At 35.2% G+C, this 14677-nt stretch overlaps 5 protein-coding genes across 5 annotated transcripts; 2 read left to right on the forward strand and 3 right to left on the reverse strand.

Annotated features, from left to right (window-relative positions):
• Positions 1-389: 389 nt before the first annotated feature.
• On the forward strand, positions 390-2162 carry FDP41_003289 (uncharacterized protein; the record flags this gene model as incomplete). Its single annotated transcript, XM_044706576.1, has 1 exon — positions 390-2162. The coding sequence occupies one exon, from the start codon at positions 390-392 to the stop codon at positions 2160-2162; it is 1773 nt and encodes a 590-aa protein (XP_044562680.1).
• Positions 2163-2306: 144 nt separating this feature from the next.
• On the reverse strand, positions 2307-2696 carry FDP41_003290 (uncharacterized protein; the record flags this gene model as incomplete). Its single annotated transcript, XM_044706578.1, has 1 exon — positions 2307-2696. The coding sequence occupies one exon, from the start codon at positions 2694-2696 to the stop codon at positions 2307-2309; it is 390 nt and encodes a 129-aa protein (XP_044562681.1).
• A 439-nt stretch (positions 2697-3135) lies between these two features.
• FDP41_003291 (uncharacterized protein) lies at positions 3136-9645 on the reverse strand (the record flags this gene model as incomplete). The annotated part of the gene is made up of 3 exons (XM_044706579.1): positions 3136-3301; positions 3415-9255; positions 9461-9645. The coding sequence occupies 3 exons, from the start codon at positions 9643-9645 to the stop codon at positions 3136-3138; spliced, it is 6192 nt and encodes a 2063-aa protein (XP_044562682.1).
• Positions 9646-9827: 182 nt separating this feature from the next.
• FDP41_003292 (uncharacterized protein) lies at positions 9828-11912 on the reverse strand (the record flags this gene model as incomplete). Its single annotated transcript, XM_044706580.1, has 1 exon — positions 9828-11912. One exon carries the CDS (start codon positions 11910-11912, stop codon positions 9828-9830), a length of 2085 nt encoding a protein of 694 aa, XP_044562683.1.
• Positions 11913-12443: 531 nt separating this feature from the next.
• On the forward strand, positions 12444-14222 carry FDP41_003293 (uncharacterized protein; the record flags this gene model as incomplete). Its single annotated transcript, XM_044706581.1, has 1 exon — positions 12444-14222. One exon carries the CDS (start codon positions 12444-12446, stop codon positions 14220-14222), a length of 1779 nt encoding a protein of 592 aa, XP_044562684.1.
• Positions 14223-14677: the final 455 nt, after the last annotated feature.

The raw sequence follows: 14677 nt of genomic DNA on the forward strand, positions 1-14677 counted from the left end.
TTTCAGCGTTGCGAAAATTAATCAATTGATTAATTGTGATTTGAGGGATGAACGCAAATTCGGAAGAGTTCTGATGAGATTAATCGATATTCTCTTTTTTGATATATCATTGAAGAGCTCGACGTTCGAGTAGCTGACTAATGGACTGGAAAGTTCAAAAATAGTCCTGGAGCGGTCCATCCTGGTTCATTAAATGACCTCAATGATGGAGTGGACAAACAAAACTTTGAAAGGTTCCAAGGCTTTCATGAGGTCCGATAAGGAATGAAAACATTGGACCATCTTCATCTACCTTAAGGAGATCGATTTGAAAATATCCATATGAACATTCTAAAGAAAAATACTGAAAAAAGGATCGGAACAACAACCTCATCCTACGTAGCTACGACATGATATCATCCACCCGATCACCTTGCTCTGAGCACCGAAATGATGCCACTGAAAATTGTGTCATGATATGGATGATTGATTTCAATGAATTTACTATTGAAGCAAATGATGACTCTCCTCACACCCGAATTCATCATTCCGACCACAACCAATTGGACACTCTCAGGTTCATGCGGTTATTAAAAAGAAAATTTGAAACACAACAATTTGGAAAGAAGAAGTGGCTTGAACATCGAGAAACACAATTGATCACACCAATTCGTGATTGGCACTTTTTTCCCATTGAATTTATGAATGATAAACTTTTCATTCTGGAGTATGTTAAAAAGCATGGACAAGGAATATACTATGCATCTCGTGAATTGAAGAACGATAGGACCTTTCTGTTAGAGGTACTGCCATACAGCGACGAAGAAGTTTTGCATTGTGCGAATTGCAAAGTATTTGATCGTGAATTCTTACTGGAAGCCGTTAAACATTCTGGTCATGCCTTAGAATTCGCAACTCATGAATTGAAAAAAGATAAACAGTTTGTGATGGAAGCAGTCTCTCGACATGGAGCTGCATTACAATATGCCTCAAAGGAATTGAAAAACGATAGAGATGTTGTTTTGCGAGCAGTTCAGCAAAATGCTGAAGCACTCAAGTTTACTCATGAGAAATACTATTCCGATTATGAAATTATTTTGGAAGCAGTAAAGAAGGACGCCAAAACACTATTCTATGCTTCCAGTGAACTGAAATGCAATAGAGAAATTGTTATGGAAGCAGTCAGGAAAAACGGTCGTGCATTAGTGATGGCATCAAAACAATTCTTAAGTGACAAGGAAATTATTTTGGAGGCACTCAAGACCTATAGTGAGATATTTCACGATATACCCCAAGAATTGAAGAATGACATGAATTTTGTGCTACAAGCTTCCCAATATTCCATTTCTGCTTTAAAATATTTGCCAAAAGAGTACAAGAGCAACCGTGAATTTATTCTTCAAATTGTGAAGCAAAATGGATCTGCATTGGCATGGACTGACGAAGAGTTAAAATATCACGACAGAGAAATTGTTTTGGAGGCAGTGAGAAATGATGGTCGAGCCATTTATTTTGTCCCTAAAGAAGGCACATTTTATAATGACAAGGAAATTACATTGCAAGCCATTCAACACGGATGTACTTTAGAATTGGTATCTCCAAAGTTTCACAGTGATCGAGACGTGTTACTGACAGCAGCTCGACGAGATGCTAATTCTCTCTCTTTCATTTCTACGCAAACATCTCTCATGGAAAATAATTTCGAGTTGTATCAAGAGGTTGCATTGGAATGTGTGAAAAAAGACGCGGATGTGTTTCAATATATTTCTCCAACATTAAGAAACAATAAGGAATTTATTTTGACAGCGATTCGACAAAACTATCTAGTGATTAGGAATTTTACATCACAAGATTTCACTGAATTTCAGAAAGATTTAAACTTTGTATTGGGCATTATTCAAATCACACCTGCTGCTATGCGTTGGCTCTCCGAAGATTTGAAACGTGACAAAGAATTTATTTTGAAGGCAGTGCGACGTCATGGACAGGCCTTAAAGTTTGCAACCTTACGTTCCATTTCTCAGGAAGAAAAATGGGAGCTCATCATTGAGGCAGTGAAACAAAATGGATATGTTTCAGAGTATACCGATGAATTGTATTTGATTCGAATGTATCATTGTTATGGTGAAGAATGTGACAATCTCCTTTTGATTGATCTCTCTCATCGAACCATTCAACATTGAGACAAGAACCAAACATGAGAATGAATAACAATATGTTTTATTTACATTTACATTGGATCAAACAAATTTACAAAACATAGAACACAAAAAACCTCGAAGAGAGGTTTTGCTATTCATGAATGTTAAGCAATTCTCTCAGATCTATTACTTTTTCTGAAACAAGGATGACACTCCAATTGCTTTGGTCTTTTCCAAGATGGTATTCAACGGAATTTTAATTTTTGCAATATAACTCCTCACATTTTCCACATCCTCCACCGTTTTGCTCATGAAAAAGTGGTGATACAAGGTGACCATCAATAAGGAAACACCGACAGAAACTCCAACAGTTTTCAAAGTGTCTTTCAGAGAGAAACTGGAATGTGAAGCCGGTTGAGGAAGTTGTTGTTGTTGTGGTTTTGTGACGGAGATGGCTGGAGCCGATGAAGTGCTTGTTGTTGATGACATGGTTGTTGTGGTGGTGTTACTTGTGATAGGAGTGGAAGGTAAAGCTTCCTTTTCGTTGTTATTGGTGTTGTTGCTTCCTTTGGCCATTATTTTTTTGAGTATCATTTGAAATTTCATGAAAGAAAGAATTTCGTTAGGATTTATTTGTAAAACGTTTTGAAAGATGAAAAATGGTTTACTAATTTGCGAATTATGATGGATGACATTTTTGAAAACTTTTTAGGTCATTTTAAATCGTTGTTCAAAACTTGACGTATCAATGATGAATCAAAGCAAGGGATGCCATTCATTAATGTTTCATCCCAATAAATTCTTATTCAAGGACGATGCCAATTATGTTGTGTTTGACGAAGCGAGAGACTTGCATTTGAATATTATGATTTCCTGAATCGAACTTGTTGAATGAACCATTGTTAGAGGTTCAAAATGAATCCAGAATATCACTAGTTCACAAAGATCCGAAATTGTTGATCATGGTATTCAGTTTCAGCTGCAAAGTTTCATGTGTTTTCCATTTATTCTTTGCTCATCTCTTTTCCAGTTCTAATAATAATTGTGAACTGTTCAATCTTGATTGTGGCTGAAATCTCAACAATTGACTCATGACTCGAATTAATTTTTGCAAGAGACCCTTATTGTGATCGAGATGATCTTGATAGTTGGTGAGAATTTTCTTTTTCAATTCTTGCAAACTTTGTTAACATTTCAATACATGATGTATACAATTCAAATATACCGTTCAATCAATGTAAAATGGTGTTCATATATTCGACCATTAAAAATGTTGTAAAATATAAATACTCACCAATTATCTTCTGAATGAATCAAGAGTGAACAAATTGAAAGAGAAGTATCAAGTGACAACAATTGAAACAATGTCACACCCAAAGAATACATGTCCGTCGCAAATCCATAAGGTTGATTCAATAAAATCTCCACTGAAATATAACACAATGATCCTGCATATGTCTGTCGAGTGGTGTGAGCATTTTCTTTTGCAATTCCAAAATCTCCCAACACAATGTCAATATTCTTTTCTTCCTTATTGTAATATTTTACAAAAATATTATGTGGTTTGATGTCTCGATGCATAATGTTATGAGAATGAATATAATCAATCGCTGAAGCCATTTGCGTTAAAATTTTCCACACAATTTCCAATGGAATGGGTTCTGACTTTTGACGTTGTGTGTTAATAAGTTGCATGACATCTCCAAATATATACAATTCCATCACAATGCAAAAAATCGAAGAGTATTGAGTATCAATTTGAAAAGTGTCAATAATTTTGACAATAGTTGGATGTTGTAACTGCTGTACAAGCAATGCTTCATGTTCTGCATCTTGAATTTGTTTTTGAACACTTCCTTTTGGACAATTCACCATTTTCAATGCCACATTTTTCACACGATTCGTTTCATGAGTGGATGTTGTTGTTGGTCCTGTGGATGGTGATTCGACGACAATATTCACATCTCCTAACAGAACTTCCGCTTCAAAAACTACTCCAAATCCACCTTCATCGATCGTTTTCACAATTTTATACTTTTCCTGAAAGATCATTCCTAAATATTGTTCATATTTCATGTTTTTCACTTGACCATGATTTTGAGCACTAGGTGCATCATTTGCTCTCACTCGTTTCAATTTAATTAAATTTAACTCTTCTTCATCCAGTTGCATATCTTTTAGATCAATAACATCCACAAGTTCCTTAAAATCTGGATCATAAAATTGCAATTCATATTGGCCACGAATTCCACATCGAATTTTTGCCTTTCTCACAAAATCTTCAACACTTTCATTTGGATTGACCACCATTTTGAATCGTTTTCGATACAAATTCAACATATTGTCCACATATTCGACCTCAAATTTGTAACAATCGTATTGTGTGGATTTGTTTAAAATTTTACGAGCCCATTGCATCATTTCTGAATTTTCAGTCGATTCTGACAACTCGGCAAGATCCATTCCATTTTTGGTCACTGAAAGATCAGCTCCCATTTCCACAAGCATGAGTGCCATTTTCATTTGGTTGGTCTCTACAGCAAACGTTAAAGGAGTTCCATTTAAAATTAAATTTCCTAAAGAGGTTTTGCTTTTTGGTGTGTTGTTTTTTGCTCCGATCAGATTGGTTGTTTTTTCGGTATACATGGAAGAGAGTTTGAAATTGAGAAGTTGTGGGAATTTTTCAATTAATAATTGCACACATTGAGTTTTGCGTTTTCTCAAGCAATACAATAATAAAGATGGATTGGAATAATATGCTTCTGGATATCTAAAATCGAAAAGCTCATTTCTTAACACTAAATATGGTTCTTTTTCAATTAATAATTTGAGAGCGTCGTATCGATCGTGATCGATTGCAATGAAACATGTTTTGGAAAGAACAAGAACGTTATGTTCCTTATCTTGAGTGAGCATGTGACGAAGAAGAATTTCAGTGCTTTCCACAACATGTGAATGATGAACAATACTGAAATCGATCGGTCTGTACTTTCCATCGTATTCATAGAGAATTTCTGGATTCAATTGGATCATTAAATTCACAGCTTGAATATTGTTTTCACGAATGGTATGCATCAAGAGTGAAATGTTGAATGGAAAATCTTCAAGTTTTGAAGGTTGTTTTAAAAGTAAATATTCAATTCGAATGTGTTGACAATATTTGGTAATTTCTTGATTTCTACAAGGAAGACTTGCGGTGCAAATGTCAAATCCATGTTTTGTGACAGCATTAATATTGGCTCCTTTTTCAATAATTTGTTCAAGTTCTTCAAATTGATTGAGAGAAATAGCCATAAACATGGCTTGTTCTAAACTTAATTTTGATTCATGACCATTCAATAATAAATAATATTGATAATAATCTTTGCATTTCATGCAATATTTTGTGAGTAAACATTCAATGTCGACCAAGTCGCTATTGTCCAAACTTTCATATGCTTTTTTCAAAATGTCTTTTGCTTGTTTGATAAACTCGTTTGGATTATAGTATGTGTTTAACACATTTGCATTCTTTGTGAAAAAGTTTTCCAAATCAATGCTGTATTCTTTAAATTTTAGACCAATTTCTGAAATCATTTTCCATTCTCTTCTGTATTGAAATAATTGTGCAACATTTGCTTCTGAAATGTCAAAAAAGTCAGCGAGTAACATCAAAATGTTCACGTTTGGATAAGCGATGGAAACTGTTTTGATCATATTTCTAATTAATACTAGAGGATGAGAGCCAACATTTGGCAATGTGTCGTTCTTACTTGAAGAGAGAGATAAAAACAAGTAGGAAGCACAAATTCTCTTAAAAATCTCTCGTTCGTGTTTGAATCTTGCCAATTTTGGAATGTCATAATTCAAAGAATCAGAAAGTCTGAAAAACCAGCTGAAAAAACGTGAGAAAATGAACTGTTTTTCATCTTGATAAAGTTGTGTTAACCTTAAAGCTAACACATCTTTCTTGAGTGAAAAGAATGTCAACAAATCTTCTTTTGCATGATGAAAGCCAAGCATGTCCAATTTCTTTTCCAAATTTTCAAGAGTAATCATGTAGAGAAAGTTGCTCACATAATCTTTCAGTTGTGCTAATTGATGTCTCTTTTTTCGAACAATTCCTGTCACTTTCAAATAGGTCAATGCAGGATATCTTTCCCAAGCACATAATACATTGTTGACGCTTTTTGGAAAGAATATTTTGTGAGCTTCTTGAAAGAATTGTTTGGATACTAAACTCACATAAAGTAAATTAGTGGGAAATAGAAATAAGCAAATAGTTTTCACAACGTTGGAAGGTAATACTTCTTTCACGACTGAATATCTTTGATTCAATATTGCCTGATTGATCGTGTTATAACTATTATCCGTTTGAATCAATGCATTCAAATCAATATTGTGAAATTTGAGAAGTGTATATAAAGGAATCACCTTATCCAATAAATCCTCAATCAATCCATCAGAACTAATTTCCACATCATCGTCCAAATCAAGAAGTTGTCTCAGAGACCATGTGGAGGTGGTATTAATCTTTTTCACTTCGGCCAACTTTTCGTAGAATTCTTTTGAGAATTCCAATTTTTTTGGTTTTGGAGGAGGTTGGGGAGGCGAATATTTTGCATCTGCTGTTGTTGTTGCAAAAGGTTTTCCAGAGTTAGGTGAAAGAGGAGGAGGAGGAGGTATTGTGGAAGTTGTTGTGGTTATTGAATCAATGGTGGATTGGTTATCCTTTGTTGAATTGTAAGATGATTGTAAAATGGATACAGTTCTATTTGTAACTTTTGGAATGGTCGTTCTCAAAACATTATTCTGACTTGACTGTGAAAATCTTTTACAGAGCTTAAATGTTTCAGTGAGATAGGTTGATGTATCCAAACAAATGCTCGAAGTGATAAATAAATAATATAATGAAACTTTGTCAATGACTTGAGTATCCATGGTTCTATTTCTGTAATCTTTCAATAATTCATGATCAGCGTCGAAAACTTGAATAATTCCTGCGAGTTTACGTTTTGGAGTAGTGTCTTTGGTTGTGATGGAAATAATTTGTGAAAGTTGTGGAGCAGGAGGTACTTTGGAATTTAAAGTCTTCCATCTGCGATGTGGTGTGGATAATTCTTCCTCCTCCACATCGAATGGAGGAATGCTCCTATCTTTCACGACTCGTTTTTCTGGCAATTGTTTGACGTCCCATGGAAGTTCAGAAGGAATGATCGACAATAAATGATCAATTTGTTTTTGTCTTTGCTTATTGCTCGCAGATTCTTGAAGTTTCACAATAATCTTGAAAATAAATGTTGTGAAATTGGAATCTTTGAATCCAAATCTTTTTTTGGTAGCAGCAAAAAATTGTGGATAATTACGTTCCATGATCGAGTCAATCCATGCAGATGCTCGTGTCCACTCAAATTGTTTGGAAAGATCGGCCACTGCTTTCACTAGAATATTGTACAATCGATTGTGTTGTTTGTGAAAAATGTACGCTAAATAATCCGAGTAACGAATATTATGAAAATGAAAGCCTGATTTTTCGTCATCCTTCTTGATGAATAGTTTGAGTTCCAATAATTCGTCAGTGATATAGCTGGATTTCTTCACTACAAAGTTTGATGTGACAATGGAGTTAATTCCATAATTGAAAACAATTAAAGTTTGATCAATGATGGACATGAGTGTTTTCATAGGTAGCATAAATGGCTCAAAGAGAGAAGGAGACACTTCGAAAATTCTGTCAAAATATGGATCTGAAACTATTTTCGATTCATAGTGATTGGTTTGTTCAAGTACTTCTTTCAACTTCATGAAAGAATGTGAATTCAACAATGCATTCACAATTTTTAGCTCTAGAGGTTCTAATTCATCGTTCTTGATGAGATGTGAAATAATTTCAAGCGTTTTTCGATTGACCATATCCAAAAATTTCAAAATTCTAATGCTTGTGACCACGTTCAAATCTGGATATCTCAAAAATTCATAATCTGTGGAATTATTCTGAAGAAATAATTCCAAGCTGTTTTCATTGACAAAATTAATCTTATTCACGACCTTTGTTAATCTCATGTAAAGATGATTTTTCTCAAATACACTCGATATGTTTTCGTAGATTCGATCTAGATAATAAATGAACGTTTCAATTTCCTTATTTTCAGCATGGAGCAATTCTTCAACAGTTTTTCCTCGAGGAGACTCCACAATTGTGTTGAACATACATTTCCACAAATAGACAATGTTGTGAATAAATTTTTGAACGTCATCGTTTCTTGAGTAATATCTTAAATAGTATTGATCAATGATTTTTGATTTGAGATAGTTTTGATCTTCGATTGAATCATTCTTCAAAGAAGGATTCTCTTTTCGAAATAGACACGTAGGAGAGCTTGAAAACATGAATGGCTTGCTATTATTGGAAGAGGAAGCAAAGAATGTGTGAGCTCTAACCCACAATTCAAATAAATCTTTTTTTTTGAACTCGAGCATGTTGTTCAATTCATTGAGCATTCTCAGTGAGAAGAAATAATTGTCAAATTCAGACTTGTACAAGGAATGATTCTTCAGCTCAATAATATTCAAGTCACAAGTTTGAGAAGGTAATAACTTTTGAGCTTTCACTTGTTGATTTTGATATAATAAATATGCTTTGAAAAATCGTTGAATGCTTTTTCGAATTTCCAAATTAGGATATTTGATGTGTGTACTTCTGAAAAGTTTTCTCAATGGCGAAGTGTCACTAATGGTGTTTCCACTGTTCGTAGGATTCATAGCATGTGCATCATCTACATGATCTGTAAAACTTGAAATACTTTTCATGGTCAATCCTAGGATTGATTTTTCACTTTTCTGTTTCGTGAAATTCTGCACCTGATCCACCGTTTGACGTAAAAACATGGCCAATCGACTCTGATTCGATTCCTTATTCCAACCAAAATCAATGGGAGTGATTTGAACATTTTCAATTCGACAATATAATGGAATGGTGTCCTTATCGACTTGAACAGGTTCAAGATGGATTGTTCTTGTGACGGTTTGTTTCTGTACGAGAGAGTTCAAATCATTGGAAACAACTCCTCGAAATTGATATTGATTTCCATTCTTATTGGATGGATCGGAAAGTTGAATTTTCACAAATATCACATCCATCAATGGAGATTGTATTCTATTATTATTTTCAACATGTTCGTCGGATTATTTTGATAATAATATTTATATATCCATAAATGTATGAATCAAATAATATTATTTGGTGTTAAACGTATCGTCATCATCATCATGTTTAAAATAAAATAGCAGTATAATAATAGTAGTATTCACAACAACAACAACTAAATCCAATTGGAATAAAATCCAATGCACCTACTTACTTTAAATCACACTGACATGAAAATTGTGAAATTTCTTCTCCTTTGAAATGATAGAAAAATTGTTCTTGTGATGAAACGAGAACAGAGAATTGAATCGAAGTGGACTCGGAGAGAGTGAGAGTCTCCGTGTCGTTGATGATGATACTCAAAGAGAGGTTCTGAAAGGAGACATGAAGGGTGTGCATTTTTTTTGTTGTTGACAAGTGTCACATGATGAAGATGTTCATGGATTTTCATTACCGTCAATTTTCTGTGGACAGAGCTAATTTTACCAAACATATTTTGTGGTGATGATTTATGTTGTTAGAACAAGAGTTGATGAGCGAATAGAGTGGTGAAGATGGTCATTTGTTGAATTCAACTCTCATTAATCTTTCTTTTGTTTTTCTTCTCCTGTCCTTACACTGAGATCGATCGATACGTTTCGTTCTCCAAACCCACAACAGTAAAGACACAAATTCACATAAGGAATGATCACCCACTTGAAAAACAGGTATATGACAATGAGGAAAGTCAGTATTAAGCAGATTGCCAATACTGCCAAGTCTATCATGAGTGTTTCATTGGTGCTTTCCAGTGCGATTGGAAGTGTTCGAGTGTTTGCCAAAGAACGCACATATTCTGCAATGGTCTTGACAGCAAGATTGGACTCGGTCACAAATCTGTTGGAAATGACTCGAGTCGTCACAGTTTGTGAAATTAATTTTCCAGGAATGAAGAAGTTGGAGAGATAGTTCTGAATGGTTTCTTCAGTGGCTAATGCTGGAATTAAAATGTTTCCAACCTTTAAACTTTCAGTCAAGTAATGTGAGACAGTGTATCCTTCGATGGTGGATGGAATCAAGCTCAATAGTTTTTCGTGAGCCAATGTCTCAATAGAAGATTGTAAATCTCCACTTGTGATCACAAATTTGATGGATGGATTCTTCAAAATTCTACTTCGTTCTTCAAGTTTGAGATCTGAGAAGATGAAATTTGGATATTTAGATTCCAAGTTCTTTGTGGCTTCGTTTCTATTCACTACTACTATATAGTCATACTTTTTAGCCAACTTTTCTAAAATATTAAAGAATGTTAGAATTAATTTAAAGCTATCTCTCAAATTCACCAAAAGTACATTCTTGTGTTCAATATGTTTCTCTAGTTTTTTAACCTCTGATAAAAGTTTTTCTGGAAGAGCAATCCACTTCACTTGTTTTGTGTACAAGATTGGTGGAACTACTTTTGCATTGGAAGGAAGCATGATGTTGTCGTCTTCAGTGACACCAGGAATTGAAGTGTAAAAAACATGACCACGCTTCACTAGATCGAGTGGTTTAACGGTGTCGTGGACTCTTCCTGGCAAGTATTGATTTCTTGCATTGTTCATCATGTTATCCATCAACCAAAATGCTTCAAACTGAGCTTGTGAAAAAGAGTTGGCGATAAAATTCAATGATTTTCCAATCCAACTTTCCTTATTCATGTGCAAGTAATAATTTGTTGAGTTGGAAAAATCTGCATTTCCAATCAAGTATTTCAAGGAATAGGTGAGAGATTTTTCCCATTGAGCATTGGTTGCTTCGCCTCTCTTTTTCAACTCATTCAATAGTTTCAAAAACAAAATTTGATTGAAAGGGTTAAATCGAGTTTGCAAAAACTTTCCAGTCTGATAATAAGTGGGTTGAATGAGTGACAATGAAGCCAATGTTGGACACACAATCACCAAAGGTTTTTCAAATGCAAATGCAAAATCCATGGCACCAATTGAATGACAATCTGTCACAACCACATCAGGTGACACAATATCCTCCTTCTCCAACTCTTCTTGTCCACACACAAACATTGAATTTGTCAAATATGGATCCATCCATTCCCTCTTCATATATTCCGCATATTCAAAGAATGTTTGTTTCTTCAATCCATGTTCCACAATACTCGCATAATAATGATCCTTCTTAATACTTTTTCCACATTTTTTCACTCGAAAGAATTGTTGAGAAGAAGAAGGAACCACAGAGCCTTTTCTTGGTAAATATTGTTGAAACGAATCCACGACATCCTCGTACGGACTCAACACGGTAACATCCATCATCGTGTACGGATGATTGGAACAAGATGAATTTCCTTGAGAAACTGATGATGATGAAAATCCAATCAATTCTTCAATCAAAGGCTTCATCTGATCATAAAAGAGAGGCTGAGTAAAGATCCAAGTTCTCCTTAATGATGATGATGATGCGGTGATGGTGGTGGTTGTAGTGGATGAATCGGAGGAGGATGAGAAGGCTTTCACGACGACGATATGAGGAGGACTGTTCAATACATTCGTGAAACCTGAAAAGAGGTTAATGGTGATGAGTACAACAAGAAGGAGAACAATGAGAGGAATCTGAAGCCTCCATCGATGATGGAATGAATAGGAGGAGGAAGATGAAGAGAAGGAAGAAGAGAAGGAAAAGAGAAGAAACATTTTTTTTCGATGACGTGAGCGTGTGCGAGATCAGTGTGGACTCCGGAATTAACCTTATTCCGATGTCATCTTTCAATACACATCCTTTCTTCAATGTTGAACTGAATGCATCATCCTTTCATGAAGGGTGAGAACACTTGTTGAATGCAAGTGCCTTATCCATATTGTAGTTCGAAAGGGGACGTTCAAAGAAGCGAGGGGTCAATCGAGCATATCACTTGTTGTCGCATCCTTTTTTAATCTCCATCATCGAATTCGACGGAGAACAAGGATTCGGGTGACCCAAAAATTGTTTGTCTCCGCCATTCTTGTCTATTGAAAATTTTAAAGAAAAAAATTGTTTGACATTCTCACAGGATGCACGTAACTGTCATTCATTCAACAACAAGAACACACAAACTCTATTCGAACAACAACAACTATCCAAAACAACCATGTCAAAGGATACTCTCCGAGACGATACGATGGTGGTTGATGCTGATGATTTTCATGCTCACTTTTGAAATGACATTTGGCATGTCCCATCATCGAATGTCAAACTCTGTTCATTCGAAGACGACGACTCTCAATGAAAGACAACCATTGTCACTAACCTTCAACAGACGATCATCTCTCGTTGAAGAACCCAAATTCACAATCTCCAGTAATCAATCTTTTTATCCAAATTTTTCCTTCGCTCCACAATTTGGAACTTTTCGAGTGAGCATTCGATATGACACTTTACCTTTTCTAAACAATGTTTCCTTCTCGTTATCCTATCTAAATGTTGATAAATACAATCAAGTGATGAATTTGAATTCTGGAATTTTTAAAGATTCAGATTTTGATGGAGATTTTGATTTATTTCATTTTGATCAATTTTCTTTTGTTGGAAATTCATATATTTCTGGATCTAGAATTTCAATTCTTGAATTGAGATTTACAGAAAATACATTGTTGCAACAATATCGATATGTTTTGAGAAAGAGAGGACCTTTGGATGTTTCCTATGATTTGACATTTACGGAATTTAAATTAAGTACCACATCGAGAATTTATGACAGATTTCTGTCAGGTTCTCAATTTGTGAACCTTCCAGTGGGAATGACAGAAACCTTTTTTTGTGACTCTTGTGTTGCAACTTATTTGGATATTAATGATTTGGGATCAAAGGCATCATATACATTGACAACTATTCCATTTTTGAATAATGTCACAATTAATGCAGTTTTCACCTTGTCCAACGCCATGAATTCCAATTCCGTGAATGTATGGAAAACTTCAATGACTGTTTCAATCACGGATTCAAAAGTGACCTATTTAGTGACCTCTACCTTAAACACCATTTCCGATTTATACATACAAGTGACAGCTGTCAATTGCACAGACACGAACGGCAACTATTTACCACAGAATACGTGTCCATTTAGTTTCTCAGTCAAACCCAACAATCGACGTGTGGTCGTATCAAGCATTGATGCTGCCATCGTCGTCACAGCTGTTGTCCTTAGCTCCGTAATTCTCCTCGCACTAATTATTTCCTCCATTTACTTTTATTATCGATATCGAATGAGCAAACGTTATGATGTCGAAGGTAAAAGTCGAAACTTACGAGACATGTCCTCTCTTGCTCATTTGGCCAATCGATCGAGTGGTGCAGTCAATACCTATGACGAGAGTCGACAGCCATACAAATCCGCGAACGATCCATTCGTTCGATTGGACAAATTGCATGGTTATTCGTTGGATTCAAGTACTCACTATGTGATGGATGCCAATGTGAATTCAACTTTTCGTTCGAATCCATTCAATAGTTTACAAAATGGAATTCCAATTCAAGAAACGGCATTGCAATATGGAGTGGATGTGAGAAAACAAACACCTGTGACACCCCAAATCATGATACCTCAAGTGGGATCTGGTATTATTTCAGGAATTTCTGTGCCATTAGTGGAATTGGACATTGAGGATTCACAAGAAGTGGAACTACAAGAACTGTCAAATGTCATGCATCCACCATTCATTTTGCCACAACCACCACAACCACCTACGCAAGTCAGCACGGAAATTGGTCAAACACTCATCGAGAATGCACAACAATTCCAATCCATGAATGAATACATTACTTTTGGAAATGAATATTTCACACCCAACAATTCCACAAACATTGTCTCCAATCAAGAACATGAAAAAGACGAAGAACACGACATGGCTTTGAAACAGAATTCTGTGGAAACTCCATCATCGATGATGGTTATGACAACAAATCCATCGACTTCTACAGCAATTTCTTCACGATGTGATGAAAATTCCTCTTTGAATACTTGTTGAATTTTTCACATTTTCAGTCCATGGATGAATTTTCATCATCATCATCATGAATCAGAGCTCTGTTGATCAATAAGTTAACTTGCACAAGGATAGTTCCACACTTCTCACTTTGGAAAAGATTTTGAAATTATTTTTAGGGATTTATTGGACACACCAATTAATTTTCACACAACCATTTTTTTACAATGTTCAACAACATGGTCTCTTTACAATGGGTGTGAACATTGTAAGCCTCGTGTCGTTTTGTTGTTTACATGTAGCATCTTCTTGGAAGCTTACATCTTCGACACATACATCCATAAGGATAGGAACAACCATGGAATCTTCTGTAAAAGAAACGTCTGTTTCTGTAGTAGCAACCCCAATATTGAGTACATCGAATGGTGCAACTGTATACGCCGTAGTGTTGCTGCCGTTGTTGTGCCAACACCATGGTTGATGGAGATGAATGGAAA

Source organism: Naegleria fowleri, assembly GCF_008403515.1.
Source record: "Naegleria fowleri strain ATCC 30894 chromosome Unknown tig33, whole genome shotgun sequence".
NCBI classification, from domain to species: Eukaryota; Heterolobosea; class Eutetramitea; order Acrasida; family Naegleriidae; genus Naegleria; species Naegleria fowleri.